Source organism: Dendrobates tinctorius, unplaced genomic scaffold (genome assembly GCF_039654945.1).
Source record: "Dendrobates tinctorius isolate UK_male_01 unplaced genomic scaffold, ASM3965494v1 ptg000136l, whole genome shotgun sequence".
In the NCBI taxonomy this organism is placed as follows: Eukaryota; Metazoa; Chordata; class Amphibia; order Anura; family Dendrobatidae; genus Dendrobates; species Dendrobates tinctorius.
The window spans coordinates 6,118,164-6,142,285 of NW_027361804.1; the positions used below are offsets into that span (position 1 = coordinate 6,118,164).

The window sequence follows — 24,122 nt, forward strand, 5'->3', positions numbered from 1 at the left end:
CTCCTGTCATGGAGGCACCTGATCTTTGTGTTTCAACCGCACATTAGGCCCTGTATCTGTGCTCATCACTCTCCTGTGCTTGCCTCCCTGCAGTCCCTGCTCCGTCCTGTTGCCCGTGCCTGTTTCCTGCCGTCCTGCTGTCCGTGTCTACCTCCTGCCATCCTACTCCAGTCCTGCCACCTGTGGCCTTGCACCGTCCTGCTGTCCGTGTCTACCTCCTGCTGTCCTACTCCGGTCCTGCCACCTGTGCCCTTGCTCCGTCCTACTCCTGTCCTGCCACCCGTGCCCTTGCTCTGTCCTGCCTCCGTGTCTATCTCCTGCCATCCTACTCCGGTCTCGCCACCCGTGTCCTACTCTGTCCGGGTGCTCCGTGGTACCTCGCACATAGTCCTACTCCAGTCCATCCCGAGCTGCCCCTCTTGGTACCGGCTACCGTGGTATTCGAACCTCTGGGCCTGTTCCTAACAATCCCTGTATAGGGGTCGGCTCCACCTGGTTGCTCGCCCAGAGACCCCTCGGTGCCACGGTCCAGAGGGTCCACTCCTGGAGTCTAGCCTCGCCAAGCTTGAACGCTAACAGATTGTATTGGGCAGGTGATGAGTAGTGCCTGGTTTTCTCCACAAATACCATTTAGAATTATCACCAAAAAGGTCTATCTTCGTCTCATCAGACTAGAGCATCTTATTTCTCATAGTCTGTGAGTCCTTCATGTGTTTTTTTTAGCAAACGCTAAGCGGGCTTTCATATGTCTTGTACTGAGGAGAGGCTTCCGTTGGGCCATTCTGCATAAGACTCCGACTGGTGGAGGGCTGCAGTTTTAGTTGACTTGTGGAACTTTCTCCCATCTCCCTACTGCATCTGTGGAGCTCAGCCACAGTGATCTTGGGGTTCTTCTTTACCTCTCACCAAGGCTCTTCTCCCATTATTGCTCAGTTTGGCTGGATGGCCAGGACTAGGAAGACTCCTGGTGGTCCCAAACTTCTTTCATTTAAATGATTATGGAGGCCACTGTGCTCTTAGGAACCTTGAGTACTGCAAAAATTCTTTTCTAACCTTGGCCAAATCTGTGCCTTGCCACAGTTCTGTCTCTGAGCTCTTTGGCCAGTTCCTTTGACCTCATGATTCTCATTTGGTCTGACATGCACTGTGAGCTGTGAGCTCTTATATAGACAGGTGTGCGCCTTTACAAACCAAGTCCTATCAGTTTAATTAAACTCAGCTGGACTCCAATGAAGGAACAGAATCATCTCAAGGAGGATCACAAGGAAATGGACAGCATGTGACTAAAGGCCCTTTTACATTTAGCCATGCACCAGCGATCCGACCAGCGATATGACCCGGTCAGGATCGCTGGTGCATTGCTAAATGATCGCTAGTGAGCTTCCACACAGGAAGATCTCACAGCGATGCAGCAGCGACGCAGTGGACGATACTCACCTTTCACACACACACAGCGATCCTGGCGTCCTCCCGCCCGCCTCCACGCGTCGCTCGTCTCCCACAGCAGGAAGCCCAGCAGGAAGCAGACGACGAGAAATGGAGCCGCCCGATCTCGCGCGACGAGCGATGGACAGCGGGGGAGCCGGTCGGAGGTAAGTATCACACATAGCGATATCGCTAGCAATATCGCTATAACGTCACAAAATCGGTGATGTTATAGCGATATTGCTAGCGATATCGCTATGTGTAAAACCCCCTTTAAATATGAGTGTCTGAGCAAAGGGTCTGAATACTTATGACCATGTGATATTTAATTTTTTCTTTTTTAATAAATTTGTGAAAATATCTACATTTCTGGGATTTTTTTCAGTCAAGATGGGGTGCAGAGTGTACATTAATGAGAAAAAAAATGAACTTTTTTGAATTTACCAAATGGCTGCAATGAAACAAAGAGTGAAAAATTTAAAGGGGTCTGAATACTTTCCGTATCCACTGTAAATGACTCGGGTCACACATTTGGGATTTCCTTCCACAAGCTTCTAGCAAAAGTTGGTCGAAATTTGGGCCCATTCCTCCTGACAAAACTGGTGTAACTGATTCAGGTTTGTAGGTTGCCTTGCTCTCACCGGCCTTTTCAGCTGTGCCCATAAATTTAAAATAGGAGTGAGATCAGGGCTTTGTGATGTCTGCTCCAAAACATTGACTTTGTTATCATGAAGCCAGTTTGTTATCATTTTGGTAGCATGCTGTCAGATATTGAGAAAAACATGCAGATTTATAGCGCATGCACAGGTACATCCGCTGCCGCCAGCTTCCAGCCGCTGTAAAAAAAAAAAAATAAAACTACTTACCTTCCCTGCGCGCCCTTGCAACATCTTGTTCTGTGCCATCAGCTCCTGCGGCCGGGCAATCACGTGTCCCGGCTGAGTGCAGAGAGGTGAATATTCATTACTTTAATGAGCAGGGACACCTGATCACTCGGCTTCAGGAGCTGCTGGCACAACAAGATGCTGTGAGGGTGCGTAGGGAAGGTAAGTAGGAAGTTTTTTTTATGCTTTTCTCATGAGGGCCATGCATACAAGGATAGGGATGAGGAGCCATGCAAACAAGGACGGGGATAAGGAGGCATGCATACCAGGACAGAGATGAGGAGCCATGCAGACAAGGACGGGCATAAGGAGCCATACATACAAGGATGGGTATAAGGAGCCATGCATACCAGGACAGGAGTACACCCTTCCAGCACTCCCTTACGTGTGCCTTTTCTGAACGTCTCCTTACTAGCGCTATTCTGAAGTACTTGTAGTTATGAATTACACTCAAGTTCCTCTTTCTTGCTGTTACTTAGAACTCCACTCACATGACAGGTAGCTGTAGCCTACTTCAGGGACTCCTTACAATCATGTCCCTGCTCACACACGTTGCTACTGTGTCGTCGAGTCTTAGGTGGGAATAAAGTGGTCACAACTTCTATTTCTCCGGTTTCTGCTGTAGAACCATTAGCATTCACACAGCCTCGGATACCGGTGCCTGGCCTTTGGCGCATAAACTTAGGGATGAGCTCTGCTCTATCTCCAATCCCCAGCTCTTCTCCACACGTTCCATTCTTTCCTTTCTATCCTTCTGAAGAACTGATCTTTCTCTTCCTTTCCTTGCCAGCAGCTCCAGCTCACAGGAGGCTGCTGCATATAAGTCCTCTCACTCTATCCCTCTCTGGGGAACTGCCCCTGACTTCCTATCTGTTCTCCCACTCTTTAGTGCAACCTAAGCTCCACCCACCTCCCAGCACCCTTCATGAACCAAGCTGGGGTCATAGATAGTGCCCTGCTGTTCTAAGGTTTCCGTGCTGGGTGCAGGTGCTGGATTCTGGTCAGGTGTCCCCACTGTTATGAATGGGTCACTGAGGAGGATGGCAGGAACAGGCTAAGCCACCAGGAAACCAGAGAGGTTGGTAACTGAGCGGATTGCAGACCCCTGATCCTATCAACACAACTAGCAGTAGCCGTGGAGCATTCCTACGAAGCCCTAGATGCCTCGGCACAGCCGGAGAACTAACTAAGCCTAAAGCCAGAAAGGTGAAATTTAAACTGCCCCGGCGCAGATCCCCAAAAGAATAGACAGCCCCCAAACATATATTGTCGGTGAGACAAGATGAAGCACAAACACAGGCAGAAAAATAGACTGAGCAAATGGTAGGGCCCAGGACAGAAAAGATACTGTCTGCAATCACGCAAAAACCATCAAAAATCCAACACATCTGATATACAAAAAACCTGAGGCCACACGACCTCACCCCCGCCAGATCAGCACTCTGGTGTGAACTGGAAGCAAAGCAAAAAGATACCAATATAACAGAGGACTGAACAAACTGACACAAGCTGTAACATATGGAGTGGGGCCCAGCGCTGCCGCCAGCAGGGAGTACGCTGAACCCTAGCAGCAAAGCAGAAAGCAAACAAAGGTACAACCAGATTAGATGCAAAGGATTAGCAAAACAATCACTTAACTGAACCATGCAGATCAGGCAGGAAACAAAAGAACTCCAAATGCACAAGGAGAAAATCACCAGCAACCACTAAAGGAAGCCTGCTCACTTATATGCTCCAGTCAGTAATCCCAGATTCCCAATCATCGTCGTCAGGTGGCAAACTTCCATCAACCTGGCCAGCTCCACTACTCCCAGTAACCACCAGAGGGAGCTCCGGCTCAGAAGTCCGAGCAAGGGAATTCACAACAGTACCCCCCCCTTGAGGCGGGGTCACCGAACCCTCATCCACGCCACCAGGCCGATCAGGATGGGCTCAATGAAAGGCATGAATCAATCTCTTGGTATGGATGTCAGAAGCAGAGACCCAAGAATTATCCTCCTGGCCATGACCTTTCCACTTGACCAAGTACTGAAGTCTCCGTCTAGCCAGACGAGAATCCAAAATCTTCTCTACTTCATACTCCAAATTACCTTTAACCAGTACAGGGTCAGGGGGCGCTGCCATGAGAACTACTGGCTCCACATACCTTTTCAACAAAGTTTTATGAAAAACGTCATGAATTTTAAACGTAGCTGGAAGAGCCAAACGGAAAGAAACAGGGTTAAGGATTTCCAAAATCTTATAAGGTCCAATAAACCTTGGCTTGAATTTTGGAGATGCAACCTTCATGGGAATATTTTTTGAGGACAACCGAACCACATCACCCACTTTAAACCGTGGCCAATGGTCCGATGCCGGTTAGAAAACCGTTGGGCCTTTTCCTGAGAGTGGGACAACTTATCCACTACTTGGTCCCAAATCTGCTGCATTCTCTCTACCACAGAATCCACACTTGGGCAGGCAGAAGCTTCCACCTGCCCTGAAGAAAATCGAGGATTAAACCCAAAATTACAAAAGAACGGAGACATCAAAGTGGCAGAACTATCCCTATTGTTTAGCGTGAATTCGGCCAAGGGCAAAAATGAAACCCAATCATCCTGATCAGCAGCTATGAAACATCTCAAATAGGACTCCAAAGTCTGGTTTTCTCTATCAGTCTGCCCATTGGTCTGAGGATGAAATGCAGAGGAGAAGGATAACTGAATTCCCAGTCTGGAACAAAAAGCTTTCCAAAATCTGGAAACAAACTGGACTCCTCTGTCCGACACAATGTTCTCAGGAATCCCGTGCAGACAAACCACTTGTTGTAAAAACAAGGGCACCAACTCAGAAGAAGATGGCAACTTTGGGAGTGGTACAAGATGGACCATCTTAGAAAATCTATCACAGATCACCCAAATCACAGTCATTCTCTGAGAGACAGGGAGATCAGAGATAAAATCCATTGAGATATGGGTCCATGGCCTCCTGGGCACCGGCAGGGGCATCAGCAAACCACTAGCACGAGAACAGGGCTTAAACTGAGAACAAGTCCCACAGGACTGCACAAAATTCCTGACATCATGAGACAAGGCAGGCCACCAAAAAGACCGACCCACCAGATCTCTGGTACCAAAGATACCTGGATGACCAGCCAATGCGGAGCAATGAACTTCAGACATCACTCTTTTCCTCCACTGGAAAGAGAAAAAATCTCTAAAAAATCAGCGCTTAACCCTCTTACCCATTATGAAGTACCTGAATATCGCACCGAGGCCCCAACGCATGTTTCGCTTTCGCTTCCTTGGGGGGGCGGTGTGTTATTGTGCTGGCGGGGGTCCTTAAATATCCCACGGTATAGTGAAATATCCAATCCAAGAGCAGGAGGACGGGATGATCCACCGCAATTATAGCGTGCATAGAGGCGGGACTAATTATTACATGTCTGTACGGTCGCACCATGATTGTACGGTCTGTTTTTATTAGTCATGTTTCACCGCATGTGTGGCGTAACTTACCGTATATACTCGAGCATAAGCCTACCCGAGTATAAGCCGAGGCATCTAATTTTGCCATGGAAAACTGGGTAAGCTTATTGACTTGAGTATAAGCCAGGTATGCATTGTCCCCGAGTGCTATGCAATGTTTTCTTGCATCGCACTCCGCCATATTCTACAGTAGTGTGACACCAGCCTTAGTTGTATACTCCACAAATCTGGCCTTTATGGAAGAGCAGCAAGACGAAAGCCATTTTTGAAAGCCGTAAGAACTCAACTCATGTTGAAGATGTTCCTTTAAAGAGGAGCAATCACTACATCATTATATAGAAATAACACTTTAACCCCTTAACGACCGCCGATACGCCTTTTAACGGCGGTAATTGAGTGTACTAAAACCACAGTGCCGTTAATTCATGGCGCTGTGGAGAAAGTACATAGCGCTCCCCAGTGTCGGATTTTCTCTGGGGTCTCAGCTGCCAGGGGTAGCCGAGACCCCAGAGAACATGAATCGGTCGGTTTTTACCGACCCCGCTTTTGCGATCGCCGTTATTAACCCTATAACGGCGACCGCAAAAAAAAAAAGAAGCCGCGATTATGCATTAAATTTCACTTTCCTCTGATGTGATCGCACATCAGAGGAGAGAGAAATAGGGTCCCCGATCCCCCCCAGTACCTCTCCGTGGTCCTCCGTCCCCTCCCGGTGGTCCCGCGTCCCGCCGGCGTCCTCCGATGGGCGCCGCCATCTTGAAAATGGCGGGCGCTTGCGCAGTGCGCCCGCTGGGAATCTGCCGGCTCTGGCTGGCAGATTCCATTCATTATTTTGATCACTATGATAAACGATCATAGTGATCAAAATAAAAAAAATAGTACATAACCCCCCGTTTATCACCCCCTTATATAGGCAAACATAATGAAATAAAGAAAATATTTTTTTTTTCAGTTTTCCGTTAGGGTTAGGGCTGGGCTAGGGTTAGGGTTGGGCTAGGGTTAGGGCTAGGGTTAGGGTTGAGCTAGGGTTAGGGTTAGGTTTGGGCTAGGGTTTGGATTGGGCTAGGGTTTGGGTTGGGCTAGGGTTAGGGTTGGGCTAGGGTTAGGGCTAGGGTTAGGGCTAGGGCTCGGGTTAGGGCTAGGGTTAGAATTAGGGTTAGGGCAAACTAGGATTAGGGTTAGAATTAGGATTATAGATTAGGGTTGGGATTAGGGTTAGGGTTGAGATTAGGGTTAGGGGTGTGTTGGGGGTTAGGGTTGGAGCAAGAATTGAGGGGTTTCCACTATTTACCAACTTTGGGGGTCTAAAATTTGGGGTCTAAAAAAATCACTTTTGTGGAAATAAAAAAGACTTTTTATTTTCACGGCTCTGCGTTTATAAACTTCTGTGAAGTGCTTGGGGGTTCAAAGTGCTCACCACACATCTAGATAGTTCCTTAGGGGGTCTAATTTCCAAAATGGGGTCACATGTGGGGGGTTTCCACTGTTTAGGCCCATCAGGGGCTCTACAAACGCAACATGATGCCTGCAGACCATTCCATCAAAGTCTGCATTCCAAAATGGCACTCCTTCCCTTCCAAGCTCTCCCATGCGCCCAAACAGTGGTTTATCCCCACATATGGGGTATCAGCGTACTCAGGACAAATCGCACAATAACTGTGGGGGTATGATTTCTCCTGTTACCCTTGTAAAAATAAAAATTTGGGGGCGAAAAGATCATTTTTGTGGAAAAAAAATGGATTTCTTATTTTCATGGCTCTACGTTATAAACGTCTGTGAAGCACTTGAAGGTTCAAAGTGCTCACCACACATCTAGATAAGTTCCTTAATGGGTCTAGTTTCCAAAATGGGGTCACATGTTGGGGGTTTCCACTGTTTAGGCACATTAAGGGCTCTCCGAACGCAACGTGGCATCCGATCTCAATTCCAGCCAATTCTGCATTGAAAAAGTCAAATGGCGCTCCATCCCTTGCGAGCTCTGCCGTGTGCTGAAAAAGTGGTTTACCCCCACATATGGGGTATCGGCGTATTCAGGAGAAATTGTACAACAAATTTTGTGGATTATTTTGTCTTTTACCACTTGTGAAAATAAAAAAAATTGGTTCTGAAGTAAATTTTTGCAAAAAAAAGTTAAATGTTAATTTTTTCCTTCCACATTGCTTTAGTTCCTCTGAAGCACTTAAAGGGTTAATAAACTTCTTGAATGTGGTTTTGAGCACCGTGAGGGGTCTAGTTTTTAGAATGGTGCCACTTTTGGGTATTTTCTGTCATGTACACCCCTCAAAATGACTTTAAATATGATGTGGTCCCTAAAAAAAATGGTTTTGTAAATTTTGTTGTAAAAATATGAAATCGCTGGTCAACTTTTAACCCTTATAACTTCCTAACAAAAAAAAAATTTGCTTCCAAAATTGTGCTGATGTAAAGTAGACATGTGGGAAATGTTGTTTATTAAGAAATTTATGTGACACATCTCTCTAATTTAAGGGCATAAAAATTTAAAGTTTTAAAATTGCAAAATTTTCAAAATTTTCGCCATATTTCCGTTTTTTTCATAAATAAACACAAGACTTATCGAAGAAAGTTTACCACTAACATGAAGTACAATATGTCACGAAAAAACAGTCTCAGAATCTGCGGGATCCATTAAAGCGTTCCAGAGTTATAACCTCATAAAGGGACAGTGGTCAGAATTGTAAAAATTGGCCTGGTCATTAAGCTGCAAACTGGCTCTGTCGCTAAGGGGTTAATCGTGTAAGAAGGATGATGCAGAAGAGGCCCCTCCCACTGCTGTATCTGATAGGCCGAACAGTCCACCAATCAGATATCATTTTACTCTGCTGCTCCTCCCTGATATCTTTATAAATCCTTTATATACATATAATGCAGCAAGTAGAGGCTCGGAGAAGGCGGCAGTGAAGGTGTGTAAGTGTCTGATGGGGTCACACAGCTCATAAAAGGACAGCTGCCCGGCCTCATAATCCAGACATATCCTCACTTTTGCACTGGCGATCCGGTGAGGTAAAGGGATCACTTTACTGTCATGTATCACTGAATATGGAATACCATATGCCCCATATAAACACCAGGACTTGTTATTATATCCACTAATTGACAGACGGACCCTCCTGTCTATACTGGGGTAACACATCCCCAAACTCCGCTCCCCTGATCCACTGAACTCCACATCCCAGTAATGTCGTCCTGAGGTAAATCTCCTCCCGCTCATCACCTGATCCATATCTTGGAATCTCTCTGCTGTTTCTGGACGATTCTGTGTTACTTCTGTCCAGGTCGCAGTTTTCAGGTCGTCTGATATAAGGAGATTATTACCAGCCGTGTTTACATCCAGTAATATGTCTGCAGGATCCTGAACATGGAAGATCACATTTATATCTCTTATCATAGCAGATAATGTGTGCGATATATGTGAGAGCAGCTCCGCACCCCGATCACCTCCATCATGTCCTCCTGTGTCCTCATCACCTCCATCATGTCCTCCTGTGTCCTCATCACCTCCATCATGTCCTCCTGTGTCCTCATCACCTCCATCATGTCCTCCTGTGTCCTCATCACCTCCATCATGTCCTCCTGTGTCCTCATCACCTCCATCATGTCCTCCTGTGTCCTCATCACCTCCATCATGTCCTCCTGTGTCCTCATCACCTCCATCATGTCCTCCTGTGTCCTCATCACCTCCATCATGTCCTCCTGTGTCCTCATCACCTCCATCATGTCCTCCTGTGTCCTCATCACCCCCATCATGTCCTCCTGTGTCCTCATCACCTCCATCATGTCCTCCTGTGTCCTCATCACCTCCATCATGTCCTCCTGTGTCCTCATCACCTCCATCATGTCCTCCTGTGTCCTCATCACCTCCATCATGTCCTCCTGTGTCCTCATCACCTCCATCATGTCCTCCTGTGGTGTGATCACCTCTCTCCTCCTCAGGATGACACAAGTCACCGGTGTCTGGATCCTGTAAGACAGTCAGTGGATCCGTCATGTTACACAGCTCCTCAATGTCTCTCATCTTCCTGGACAGCTCGTCCTTCTTTATTTCCAGCTTCTGGATCACATCAGACAGTGACAGTGACACTTGCTCTTCCTGCCAGTAGATGTCACTCAGGATCCTCTTCTCCAGAACGTCCACCTGTTTCCTGATGTCTATAAACAGGGCAGTGACTCTCTCGGCTTCTCTAGTTGTTTTTTCTTGAACTTTTCTCCTCTGCTCCTCCAGACTCCGGACTCTTTCCTCAGTTTTCTTTCTCTTTGTGATCAGTTTCTGGAGAACATTTATCAGTTTCTTCTTCTTCTTATCAGAGGCCTCATCCAGCATTTCCACCCGATGTCCCCGATGTTCTCCGGCCAAACTGCAGGACACACAGATACAAGCAGCGTCCTCAGTGCAGTAATATTCCAGGATGTTCTTATGGACAGAACATCTCCTGGTCTCCAGAGAAGTGCTGGGATCAGTGAGGACGTGTTCTGCTCCTTTGCTGTGAAATCTCAGGTGATTATCACACAAAGAAGCCTCGCAGTGTAGACAGGATCTAACAGCAGGTACAGGAGAGTCCACACAGTAAGAGCAGCGGATCCCGGTGATCTCCTCCTGATGTGGCTGAGTAGACTGGAAGTTCTCCACTACTTTACACAAAGTTATGTTCCTCTTCAGTGTTGGCCGCTTCTGAAACTCTCCTCTACATTCAACACAGGCGTAAACTCCAGACACGTCCTGTGTATTCAGGACCTGATCAATACAGTCCCGGCAGAAGTTGTGTCCACATCTCAGGGTTACAGGTTCTGTATACAGGGTCAGACAGATGGAGCAGTTCCGCTTGTCTCTGAGACTTGAAGACGCCATGGCCGACACTACTTAGGAGCAGAGTAACCAAATGTGACCGATGTTACAGGCAGCAGCGAGTGTCCCAGGATATTCTTTATTATTTTAGACCTTGAGCTTTGGTTTTCCACTGAGATAAACATTTATTTCCCTCATATCTTCCTGATTTGTAGGCTCTTGAGGGCACAGTGATCACTTCAGTTATATTTCTGTACCTGCTTTGCTGATTATCTAATACTTGGTCATGTAACTGAGTTTTATCTGCAAAGATAGTAATAATTATACAGTGCCTTGCGAAAGTATTTGGCCCCCAGGAACTTTTCAACCTTTTCCCACATATGCTTCAAACATAAAGATACCAAATGTAAATTTTTGGTGAAGAATCAACAAGTGGGACACAATTGTCAAGTTGAACGAAATTTATTGGTTATTTTAAATTTTTGTGGAAATTCAAAAACTGAAAAGTGGGGCGTGCAATATTATTTGGCCCCTTTACTTTCAGTACAGCAAACTCACTCCAGAAGTTCATTGTGGATCTCTGAATGATCCAATGTTGTCCTAAATGACTAATGATATTAATATAATCCACCTGTGTGTAACCAAGTCTCCGTATAAATGCACCTGCTCTGTGATAGTCTCAGGGTTCTGTTTGAAGCACAGAGAGCCTCATGAAAACCAAGGAACACAACAGGCAGGTCCGTGATACTGTTGTGGAGAAGTTTAAAGCCAGATTTGGATAAAAAATGATTTCCAAAAGGTTAAACATCCCAAGGAGCACTGTGCAAGCGATCATATTGAAATGGAAGGAGTATCATACCACTGCAAATCTACCAAGACCCGGCCATCCCTCTAAACATTCATCTCAAACAAGGAGAAGACTGATCAGAGGTGCAGCCAAGAGGCCCCTGATCACTCTGGATGAACTGCAGACATCTACAGCTGAGGTGGGACAGTCTGTCCATAAGACAACAATCAGACGTACACTGCACAAATCTGGCCTTTATGGAAGAGTGGCAAGAAGAAAGCCATTTCTCAAAGATATCCATAAAAAGTGTTGTTTAAAGATGGCATCAAGTCACCTGCGAGGTGAACATCACCTTGAACACACCATCCCCACTGTCAAACATGGTGGTGGAAGCATCATGGTTTGGGGTTGATTTTCTTCAGCAGGGACAGGGAAGATGGTTAAAATTGATGGGAAAATGAATGGAGCCAAATACAGGACCATTCTTGAAAAAAAAACCTGTTGGAGTCTGCAAAAGACCTGAGACTGGGATGGAGATTTGTCTTCCAACAAGACAATGATCCCAAACATAAAGCAAAATCTACAATGGAATGGTTCACAAATAAACATATCCAGGTGTTAGAATGGTCAAGTCAAAGTCCAGACCTGAATCCAATCGAGAATCTGTGGAAAGAGCTGAAAACTGCTGTTCACAAACGATCTCCATCAAACCTCACTAAGCTTGAGCTGTTTGCCAAGGAAGAATGGGCGAGAATTTCAGTCTCTCGATGTAGCAAAACTGATAGAGACATACCCCAAGCGACTTGCAGCTGTCATCGCAGCAAAAGGTGGGGCAACAAAGTATTAAGTTAAAGGGGCCGAATAATATTGCACGCCCCACTTTTCAGTTTTTGAATTTCCACAAAAATTTAAAATAACCAATAAATTTCGTTCAACTTCACAATTGTGTCCCACTTGTTGTTGATTCTTCACCAAAAATTTACATTTGATAGCTGTATGTTTGAAGCATGATATGTGGGAAAAGGTTGAAAAGTTCCAGGGGGCCGAATACTTTCGCAAGGCACTGTAACTTTATTAACATGAAACATCAGTAATCTGTTGAGTTGCAGATGTCACTCAGAACCCTCTTCTCCAGGTCATTCACCAGTCTCGCGATGTCTATAAACACTAGAGATGAGCGAACTTTTCAAGGTTTGGTTCCATTCACCGAACGAACCGCATTGATTTCAAATGGAAACCATGATGAAAGTACCCGAACCCCATAAAATTCAATGGTAAGCGAAATCAATCATATACACAACATCTTAAGGGGTGACAAAAAGCTTCCCAAACAGCTACAATTAGGGGCAGACATCATGAAAAGTGGCATCAATTGACCCACAGTAGAAATTTGCAAATGGCACAACAGCAGTTAGCCATGGGCCATGCATGAGATATCGGGGTCTGGCCCAGCATTTACAGCTTGGAATTGAAGTGTCAATGAGGACCTGGAAGTTAAGGGAGCGATATAAGCCTTCTTAGCTGGAAGCCCTGATACCTCATGCAACGGCTCCATTTTTTTTCCTATCCACACACAGATGGCATAAACATCAGTTTCATACTATTGTTAGAAAAATGTAAGGAAAGTAACACAGGTATTTGACTGATCAATTGACCCACAGTAGAACCTTTTCTAATGACACAGAAGCAGTCAGCCATGGGCGATGCATGAGGTATTAGGGTTATACCCAGCATTTACAGCTTGGAATTGAAGTTTCAAGAAAGAGCTAGCGGTTAGGGGAGTGGTGTAAGCCTTCTTAGCTGGGAGACCTCACACCGCATGCAACACTTTCAAATTATTTTTTTTCCAGCCACACTCAGATGGCACAAACTTCAGTTTCATACAGTACTATTAGTAAAAAAATGTAAGTAAAGTAACACAGGTAGATCACTGAAAGTAAATGCAGGCCTGCCTGTCTGGGAGACCTACTTCCACAGGCAACCCACCAGATAAGAGACACAACTTGTAGTCTCCACATTTCAAAAAATTGTCACACACCACTAAAGTGGCATCAATATCCACAGAGTAGGAACACTATAATCAGCCTCTGACACACCTACCACTACAGGCAACCGACCAGATGGAGACCCAATTTGGAGTCTCGACATTCCATAAAATTGTTTGTAACATCAGCAGCAGTAGCAGCAGCAGCAGGCACAGAAGCCACAAAAAAGGTGGTACAGACAGCAATAATATCAATGCATGACACTAAAAACTACACCATCGCCTAGTCTTCCCCTTGAGAATGCGGCGTTGAGCCAGCGAAACGTGCGTCGGTGTGGACATCTAGCCCTGGGATCACCTCTCTGATGCCCTTATAACCTTGGTAAGCCTTATTTTTTGTGGTTACTGTGGAATCTTTTCCACTCTGCTAGCGGTATTATGTATACCAATTGGTCACTTGGCCATGGCTTCCTATATTTAACAGTGGCATGCATGTAGGGGTGTTTGCTTTCCTGCCTGTATTGTCTTGTGCACCATAGTTACTATGTGATTTTTATATGTGAGTTTTTCTGTTGAATAAAATTTATATACTATTTTTAAAATCCTATCACCTAGTACTCCTTTATTCTTTTGTTTCTCTATGTCTTTTGGAGTTGGTGTGGCTTGTTTTAGGGAGGTTCATCACTGGGTGCTCCTTTCCCTGGCATCATTATGCAACTGGGCTTGTTATTAACCATCACCTAGTTTGCCTAGTCTGAGACTGGGGTGCAAAAGTCATTGGAGATCCTTGACTTGTACGTTTTGATGAAAGTTAGGCGGTCTTCACTTTCAGGGGACAGCTCGATGCGCTTATCTGTCAGGACCCCACCAGCATCACTGAAGACACATTCTGCGAGAAAGGTGGCTGCCGGGCATGATAAAACCTCCAGGGCATGACAAGCGAGCTCAGGCCACTCTTCCATTTTTGAAGACCAAAATGTAAAAGGGTCCAAACCCCCCCCAGATGGCATTGATATTGAGCTCCAGATACTCCTGCACCATCCTTTCCAGTTGTCCACAACGTGTCAGAGTTGTACTCTGTTCTGCTGGTGCACAGGCTTGTCTAAAAAATGTGTGAACCGACTCACAGAAATTGGTAATGCCACTTACACTGCTGCTGCCGCTAATGATTTTTAGATGACGCCTTGATGTTCCCAGGGTTGGACGTCTAGAACTGCGATGCACACTGTGTGCCTCAGTGCTGTCTTGGGGAAAATCACTCTTAAGATTGTATACAAGCATGTTTCGATACTCCAGCATGCGTGCGTTCCTTTCCATGGGGGAAGCAGATGGGTAAATTTAGTCTTGTACCATGGATCTAACATAGTGGCAACCCAATAGTCAGCAATATTTCTAACCCTAAGAATACGAGCATCATGTTGAAGATAGTGCAGCAAGAAGGCGATCATGTGTCACGTACTTCCATGAAGTCCAAGTCCATGGTGTGTTGGTGGTCGTGCAACACTCAAGGTTGATTCCTCCATCCCCTCCCGCCAACCACAGACAACAGAGGGGGGATCATTATCCTCTTCATCTCCTCACTGTTGCGCGTCCATCAGCTCTTCCTCCTCATCCTCCTCCATTTGTTCCTCAGCTCCTGCACTTTCGTTAACAGTTTGTCTGGTATCATGAGCCCCCCTCGATCGCTGTAAGCCATGGTACCCACTTGTGCAATGACAGTGTGTAAATTTGAGATATTGTTATCCCTTCCGCATCCTCCTCTCCTTCCACCTATTCCTCTGTGACTACCACCTCCTCACACAGACTATTCAAAGTGTGCTCCCGCATGTAGATGACCGGAATAGTGATGCTGATGATGTCATCGTCAGGGCTAACCATATTAATAGCCATTTCAAAACTGAGCACAAGGGTGCAGAGATCCTTCATCTGTGCCCACTCCGCAAGAGTGATTTGCACCACATTCGTACTGTGTTGTCCAGGCTATGCAAAAGAGCATACTGCACCAGGGCTCGTTGTTGCTGCCACAGTGCTGTAACATGAGCAGAGTGAAATTCCAACGTATCGTAACATTGCAAATCAAATGGTTAACCAGTAGACCTTCTGTAGCGATGCAAGTTCATCACCTGCAGAGTGAGATCATCGTAAGTGAGCACACAGCGACCATTTTTCTGCAGCAGCGCATCCAGGGTGGGATAGTGGTGGAGAAATTGCTGTACCACCAGGTTGAGGATGTGAGCCATGCAAGGCAAGTGTTTAATGTCTGGTGACATGGGTCTGGATTCTGCTCGGACCCAATTTTGTCCAGATTCAGATCCAGCATGAAAGAATTTTGGGTATCGGTGCAGATGCTTTCCTCCTCTGGATTCTGTGAATCTTCAGAGCAGACCTCTGATGTCCATGGAATAGAATGTGTGGACAGCTCTACAGAATGGCCCATCTGTGATTCCCCGCAGTCAGTTGGGCGACTGGAAATTTGTGACGCGAGGGGAAATGGGTGCCACCTCTGAGGATTGTACAGTGTGTGATGTTAAAGTGGAGGAATAGGAGAAGAGGCCACTTGATGCAGCACTTGCCATCCACTTGAGCACATGCTCTTACTGGCCCTTATTTAAAAGGATATTTTTAATTCAAGGATGCAGCATAACTCTTTTTTGTCTTTGGATATATAGACTCCCATGGGCCAGTGGCTGTTACCTACAAAGTGGGCCACCAGCCTTTTAAAACTTCTGACTAAAGGACCTGTGTGCATGCGCTGACAAGGGCTGTGGCAGTGCGTGAGCATGGCAACAGCCACCGTTACTGCGAGTGTGTAGCTGCGGCCCTCGTTACTGCAGATGCACGGCTGCGGCCCTCGTTAGTGCAAGCACTCGGCTGCAGCCTTCGTTTGTGCGGCTGTGGCCTTCGTCCGTGTGGGAGCACAGCTGCGGCCCTCGTCAGTGCGTGCATGCAGGAGAGCGAGCACACACAGGGCCTTTAGTCGGAAGTTTGAAAAGCCCGCCACAGCGTACACAGGGTGCCTGTACCAGCGTCAGAGAACATGTTCTACTCACCAATCCCAGGGATCAACTCTTCAGCACCTCCAATGCTGGACAGTGAGTGAACCCACTTCACCTCTTCATCGTACCCCCATCTCAGGGATCTGGATGAGTCCCAAGATTGAAACTTTTTTATGCATATACATCAATTGACATTTCACCAGTATAATGTATATAGACTGCGGTATATACAATATATAAGTGATACTGCTACTGTTGTAATCGCAGTATCACCTATATATTGTATATATTGCAGTCGCATTATCACCTGTATAATGTATAGTTGGGTCGACCTCCCAGGGCTGTGGGGTACTCGGTACCGGGCCGGTGTCAGCGGAATGTGTCACAGCAGCAGTGACCCGGTCCGTGGCCCTGGGCGCCCAAGCAATGGGGGAATTGAAATGGTGGAAGGTAGTTGATTAAATGAATAGTTCGTGACGCCACCTGTGGTGTTCGGCAAGTGAGATGTTAAGCTGACGCTGCATGCAGATCCTCTGGGACAGGTGATGTGTTGCAGCCAAGATGGTGAAGCTCCCCACAGGTGGAGCTGTAGTCCCAGGGCAGTGTAGATGTAGGGGTAGAGGAGAGGCACAGGTGGTGTAGAAGCTGGTACCCAGATGTAGTGGTACAGGGTGTGTTAGCGCAGGAATAATTGGAGGACACCAGAGCATGTAGTTCCAAAGCTTTACTCACAGTCTGTAGTACACACAGGTGTCTGCCTCCGTGCTGTGTTCTCTGGGTCAGGGACTCAGTCAACCTCCAGGCCAGATGGAATGCTCCCTTCCAACACTCCGCCAACATGTGCCTTTCTGAACGTCTCCTCTTATAGCGCCTTTGGTGTGAAGTACTCTTAGTACTGAGTTACACTGGAGTGCCTCCTGACAGATGTTCCCAAGAACAATACTTGTACGGCAGACAGCTGTAGCCTGCTTCGGGGACTCCTCACTCCTAAGTCCCGGCTCACTATCCAAGTTGCTGTTGTGCCCCCAAGTCTTAGATGGGAGTAGTGCATTTACAGCTCACTACTCCACCGGTGTCTGCTGTAGGACCATTAGAATCCATAAAACCTCGGGGACCGGGACCCGGCCTTGCGCTTAGAACTTCTAGGCAGGGTTCTCTCCTAACCCACGTCCTCTTTTCCCTTTTATTCATACGTTCCGTACTAGTCTCTCCTTCTTATGGAAGATCAGGTTTCTGTTCAATGTCGTTCTCCTTCTTTCCTTTCCCATGGCGGCAGACCCAGGTCACTAAGATCTGCTGCAGCACCTCCTTCCTCCATCCCTCTCCCCGGGATCTTCTCTCCTCTGACTCTGAACTGAACTGACTCGAACTCAACTCCTAAACCTTCCCGCTCTTTTTATGTATTCTAATTCCACCCACCTCCCAGCACATTTCGTATTCCAAGCAAGGAGCCACCAAAGGTGCTCTGCTACACTCCAAGAAGGGAGCCGCAATGTGGCTTTGCTGAACTACTGTGTTGTGTGGGATGCAAGTGTTGGAGCGTGGTCAGGAGCCTCCAACTTACCTGGATGGTGGGGTACCACTCCTCAGGAGGAGGTGCAGTACCTCTGTGGCAACTGAATCCTCAGGGGCGCCACATATACAACAGTCTATATATGGCACATTATATAGGTGATACTGTGACTGCTGTATATACGTTATATAGGTGATAATGTGACTATGCAAAGTAATGAGAGTGTTACATACAGTTAGGTCCATTTTTCTAATTTTGGTTCTAGACATTACCACAATGAATTTTAAACAAAACAATTCAGGTGCAGTTGAAGTTCAGACTTTCAGCTTTCATTTGAGGGTATCCACATTAACATTGGTGAAGGGTTTAGGAGTTTCAGCTCCTTAACATGTGCCACCCTGTTTTTAAAGGGACCAAAAGTAATTGGACAGATTAAATAATTGTAAATAAAATGTTCATTTCTAGTACTTGGATGAAAACCCTTTGTTGGCAATGACTGCCTGAAGTCTTGAACTCATGGACATCACCAGACGCTGTGTTTCCTCCTTTTTGATGCTCTGCCAGGCCTTCACTGCGGTGGTTTTCAGTTACTGTTTGGTTGTGGGTCTTTCTGTCTGAAGTTTAGTCTTTAACAAGTGAAATGCATGCTCAATGGGGCTGAGATCAGGTGACTGACTTGGCCATTCAAGAATATTCCACTTCTTTGCTTTAATAAACTCCTGGGTTGCTTTGGCTTTATGTTTTGGGTTATTGTCCATCTGTAGTATGAAACGACGACCAATCAGTTTGGCTGCATTTGGCTGGATCTGAGCACACAGTATGGCTCTGAATACCTCAGAATTCATTCGGCTGCTTCTGTCCTTTGTCCCATCATCAATAAACACTAGTTACCCAGTGCCACTGGCAGCCATGCATGCCCAAGCCACCACACTGCCTCCGCCGTGCTTTTCAGATGATGTGGTATGCTTTGGATCATGAGCTGTACCACGCCTTCGCCATACTTTTCTCTTTCCATCATTCTGGTAGAGGTTGATCTTTGTTTCATCTCTCCAAAGAATGTTCTTCCAGAACTGTGCTGGCTTTTTTTAGATGTTTTTTAGCAAAGTCCAGTCTAGCCTTTTGATTCTTGATGCTTATGAGTGGCTTGCACCGTGCAGTGAACCCTCTGTATTTACTTTCATGCAGTCTTCTCTTTATTGTAGATTTGGATATTGATACGCCTGCCTCCTGGAGAGTGTTGGTCACTTGGTTGGCTGGTGTGAAGGGGTTTCTCTTCACCATGGAGATTATTCTGCGATCATCCACCACTGTTGTCTTCCGTGGGCGCCCAGGTCTTTTTGCATTGATGAGATCACCAGTGCTTTCTTTCTTTCTCAGGATGGACCAAACTGTAGATTTTGCGGCTCCTAATGTTGTAGCAATTTCTCGGATGGGTTTTTTCTGTTTTTGCAGCTTAAGGATGGCTTGTTTCACTTGCATGGAGAGCTCCTTTGACCGCTTGTTTCCTTCACAGCAAAACCTTCCACATGCAAGCACCACGCCTCAGATCAACTCCAGGCCTTTTATCTGCTTAATTGAGAATGAGATAATGAAGGGATTGCCCACACCTGTCCATGAAATAGCCTTGGAGTCAATTGTCCAATTACTTTTGGTCCCTTTTAAAAACAGCGTGGCACATGTTAAGGAGCTGAAACTCCTAAACCCTTCATCCAATTTTAATGTGGATACCCTCAAAAGAAAGCTGAAAGTCTGAACTTCAACTGCATCTGAATTGTTTTGTTTAAAATTCATTGTAGTAATGTCTAGAACCAAAATTAGAAAAATGTTGTCTCTGTCCAAATATATATGGACCTAACTGTACATATTGTATATACAGCAGTCGCAGTATCACATACATAATATGTATATATGGTAGTCTATACACAGGGGCTGGCTGGCAAATTTTAGCCTGGGGGGCAAACACAAAGCACTGGCCCAGGAGTGGTGGCCCATCTTTTTGTTAAAGAGTCTAAGGTCTCACATACCATTCAGCGTGAGTAGTGCGCATCCGAGGTGCAACTGATAAGAAGCCATTTCATACATACTAAACTTAAATTGTCTTAGTAGAGTTGATTGAATATTTCAAAATTTGGTTCCGATTATGATCAGCGGCAAATATTGTATTTGCAATAGTGGAGCGAAACGGGTCGGTCAAATTCAAAAGTCGCCGACTTTCGCTAAAGTCGGGTTTCGCTGAGCAAAACCCGACCATAGCGTGAGGTCGGCCATGCGGTCGCCGACCCGAGCGCCATAGTCGGATTTCCCAGAATGCTTGCATGTGACTTTTTTCAGCCACTGAGCAAGGACGTACACTGTGGGCAACGAGATGACATGTGCAGCGTCCGGGGAGAGAGAGAGAGTTTTCGCGCACTTTAAAAAAAGCGGTCCGGCATGTAGGTGTTTTTACTGTCCTCCAATCCCTGCCAACTTTGCTTCCCCATTAACTTGCATTGGGTTATAGAATCATAGAATCATAGAATCATATAATCATAGAATCATAGAATCGTAGAGTTGGAAGGGACCTCCTGGGCCATCTGGTCCAACCCCCTGCTCAAAGCAGGATTCGCTAAATCATCCCAGTCAGATGTCTGTCCAGCCTCTGTTTGAAGACTTCCATTGAAGGAGAACTCACCACTTCTCGTGGCAGCCTGTTCCACTCATTGATCACTCTAACTGTCAAAAAGTTTTTTCTAATATCTAATCTGTGTCTCCTCCCATTCAGTTTCATCCCATTGCTTCTAGTCTTTCCTTGTGCAAATGAGAATAAAGTTGATCCTTCTACAATGTGACAGCCCTTTAGATATTTGTAGACAGCTATTAAGTCTCCTCTCAGTCTTCTCTTTTGCAAACTAAACATTCCCAAATCCTGCAACCTTTCCTCATAAGACAGGGTTTGCAGACCGGTCACCATTCTGGTCGCTCTTTTCTGAACTTGCTCCAGTTTGTTGATGTCTTTTTTAAAATGTGGTGCCCAAAACTGGACACAATATTCCAGATGAGGTCTGACCAAAGAGGAGTAGAGGGAAATAATGACTTCACGTGATCTAGACTGTATGCTTCTGTTAATACATCCTAGAATTGCATTTGCCTTTTTTGCTTCGTGTTTCAGTCGGACCTTCGACCGATTTCGTTCGACTCGACTTTTGAGAAACCCAACTTGGCCCTAAAAAAGGCAAAGTCACTTATCTATAATTTGCAATATTCGCTGAACACAGCCAAACGTCATTGGAGTCAATGGGAGTAGAAATGACTGAATATGTTGGTACTATTATGGCACGAATATGGCAAATTCCGTTTAGGTGATCGATTCCGAACATATTTGCTCAACTCTACTACTTAGCAGCCATACCGTAAAGTGTTACACACAACAAATGCTATCTGAGATGCCAGCCTTAACCTGTTTATGCTTATAATCACATGCCTTCTTGCAGTAACACCCCAGTGTGTACAGTCACACATAATGTAAGTGTTACACCGCTCCGCCATACTCACCCGGCCTCCGCTCCCACGCCGCAGTCGCCCTCCGCTCCCACGCCGCAGCCTCTCTCCACCCGACGGCCGCGGCGGTCACCTGAGACAGGCCCGCGACCGATGCCTTCCCTGCATGCTATGCGCATGCGCCATAGGCCGCGGCCGCGCCTCCTTCCTGCTTCTTATGCTCCGGCTGTGCCCTGACCCGGAAGCACCTTTGGACCAATGGCTGACCAGACGGGGCCATATCAGGCCGCTTCCCCCTGAGGGAGGCGCCTGATCGTTGTGTTTCCTGACACTCTGGCCTCGCTCCATCGTGCACACTCTGCTCCTGCAGTTCCTGTCTCGGCTGCTCCTCACAGCAGCTTCTCAGTCCTGCCTTCAGTGTTCCTGCCGTCCTACTCCAGTCCTGCTTGTGTTCCTGCCGTCCTACTCCAGTCCTGCCTTGTGTTCCTGCCGTCCTACTCCAGTCCTGCCTTCAGTGTTCCTGCCGTCCCACTCCAGTCCTGCCTTCAGTGTTCCTGTCGTCCTACTCCAGTCCTGTCTTCAGTGCTCCTGCCATCCTACTCCAGTCTCAGTCTTACTCCGGTCCATCCTGAGCCGCCCCTCTCGGTACCGGCTACCGTGGTACTCGAACCCCTGGGCCTGCTCCTAACGGTCCCTGTATAGGGGTCGGTTCCACCTGGCAGCTCGCCCGGGGTCCCTCGGTGCCACGGTCCAGAGGGTCCACTCTCGGAGTTCCCGCTCCTGACCACCCGCGCTAACAGTACGATCAGGCCATGGACTCCGCCGGTACTACGGCTGCTACCCAGAAAGAGTTGCTATTCCTACGGGAGAATCAGGGGCGCATTATGTCAATCATGAAGTCGATGGACACCCGTTTGTCGGCCTTACAGGTGTCCGATCCTGGAAATGCCACTCAGCTGGCCAGTCTCCAACAGGAGCTGGGTCAGCAGCAAGATACTCAAACCCACATTTTGTCCTACATGGCCTCCTTTGATAGTCGTTTGTCGGCCCTCCAGGCTGCCGCTGCAGTGCCGACTCCTCCCCCTGCGTCTACTGCTCCTCCGACGCCCCGCCTCGCCAAGCCGCCTCGTTTCACCGGGGATCCCAAGTTCTGTAGGGGGTTCTTAAATCAGTGTAGTCTCCACTTTGAATGGCTGCCGCAGCAATATCCCTCGGACCGGGCCAAAGTGGCCTTCATCATGTCCCATCTGGAGGGAGAGGCCCTTTCTTGGGTAAACCCGCTCTGGGAACGTGACGACCCGGTCGTTTCGAGTCTCCCGGTTTTCCTGGATACGTTTCGTAAGGTTTTCGATGAGCCGGGCCGGTTAGCCTCTCTCACTGAGTCACTCTTTAACTTACACCAGGGCTCTCTCAAGGTCGGACAGTACGCTATTCGCTTTCGCACTATTTCCTCCGAGCTCGGCTGGAATAACGCAGCTTTGGTGGGGGCATTCTGGCGCGGTCTTTCTAGTAAAATAAAGGATGAACTCGCAGGTCGAGATACCCCGTCCACCTTAGAGGACCTTATCTCGCTGGCTACCCGCATTGACCTGCGCTTCCTGGAGCGCGCTCGGGAGTCAGTGAGAGACAGGCGCTCCTCCAGGTCAGTTTCTCCTTTCACTCAGTCGGCCAGCTCACGTTCAGTCGGATCTTCTTCCCTCTCTTCGGGTGAGCCCATGCAGATAGATCATCTCAGGTTGGCCGAGTTACGTCAGAGAGAGAGACGGGCACAAGGTCTGTGCCTCTATTGCGGTCATTCGTCACACTATATCCGCACCTGTCCTAAGAGACAGGGAAACGACTCCACCTAGGTCAGGTAAGAGAGGCCTTCCTAGGTGATGATGATGATTCCTCTCAACCCCTTACGATTTCTGTGCTTTTGGTTTCAGGAGGGAGGCGTGGTTCCGAGGTGGCCTACGTGGATTCGGGCTCAGCGGGTAACTTCATTCGGCCGAAAGAGGTAGACAAATACCAAATTCCTGTAGTCACTCTATCTAACCCAATTCAGATTGCCACCGTGGATGGCAAACCGCTACAGGTGACCGTCACCTTGGTCACTGAAGAGGTGGAATTGCAAATCGGAGCCTTACATCGAGAGAAGATAGCCTTTTACGTTTTACCTAAGCTCTCTCACGCCATTCTACTCGGTCTTCCATGGTTAAGGACTCATCAGCCGGTTCTCAACTGGTCTTCTGGGGAGATACTCCGCTGGGGGCACCCGTGCCAAGCTCGCTGTCTGACTCCTGTCCGCCTGGTGGCCGCTCCACGGTCACCTCCAGACCTCCCGGGTCTGCCTCCAGCTTACAGCTCCTACGCCGATGTTTTTGATAAGAAGGAAGCGGAGGTCCTTCCTCCACACCGGCTGTTTGACTGCCCAATTGAACTTGCTTCTGGCTCAACCCCCCCAAGGGGCAGAATCTACCCTCTGTCTCCCGCGGAGACCACCGCCATGTCTGAGTACGTCCGAGAGAACCTCGCCAAAGGCTTTATACGGAAATCCTCTTCGCCCGCGGGAGCCGGGTTCTTCTTCGTCAAAAAGAAGGACGGGACTCTACGGCCATGCATTGACTATAGGGGCTTGAATGAGATTACCATCAAGAACAGGTACCCTCTTCCACTCATTCCAGAACTGTTTGACCGTCTCAGAGGGGCTCGGGTCTTTACCAAGCTGGACCTCAGAGGAGCCTACAATCTGGTCCGTATCCGTGCAGGTGACGAGTGGAAGACCGCTTTCAACACTCGAGATGGC

The 24,122-nt window shown here is 47.3% G+C and overlaps 1 protein-coding gene across 1 annotated transcript; it reads right to left on the reverse strand.

Annotated features, from left to right (window-relative positions):
- Nucleotides 1-7,753: 7,753 nt before the first annotated feature.
- On the reverse strand, nt 7,754-10,658 carry LOC141048528 (E3 ubiquitin/ISG15 ligase TRIM25-like). Its single transcript, XM_073544218.1, has one exon. It carries the CDS (start codon nt 10,638-10,640, stop codon nt 8,604-8,606), a length of 2,037 nt encoding a protein of 678 aa, XP_073400319.1. The 5' UTR covers nt 10,641-10,658; the 3' UTR covers nt 7,754-8,603.
- Nucleotides 10,659-24,122: the final 13,464 nt, after the last annotated feature.

Bases quoted from the DNA above. Each gene is read 5' to 3' on its own strand.
- LOC141048528 (XM_073544218.1), bottom strand. From the start codon at position 10,640: ATGGCGTCTTCAAGTCTCAGAGACAAGCGGAACTGCTCCATCTGTCTG.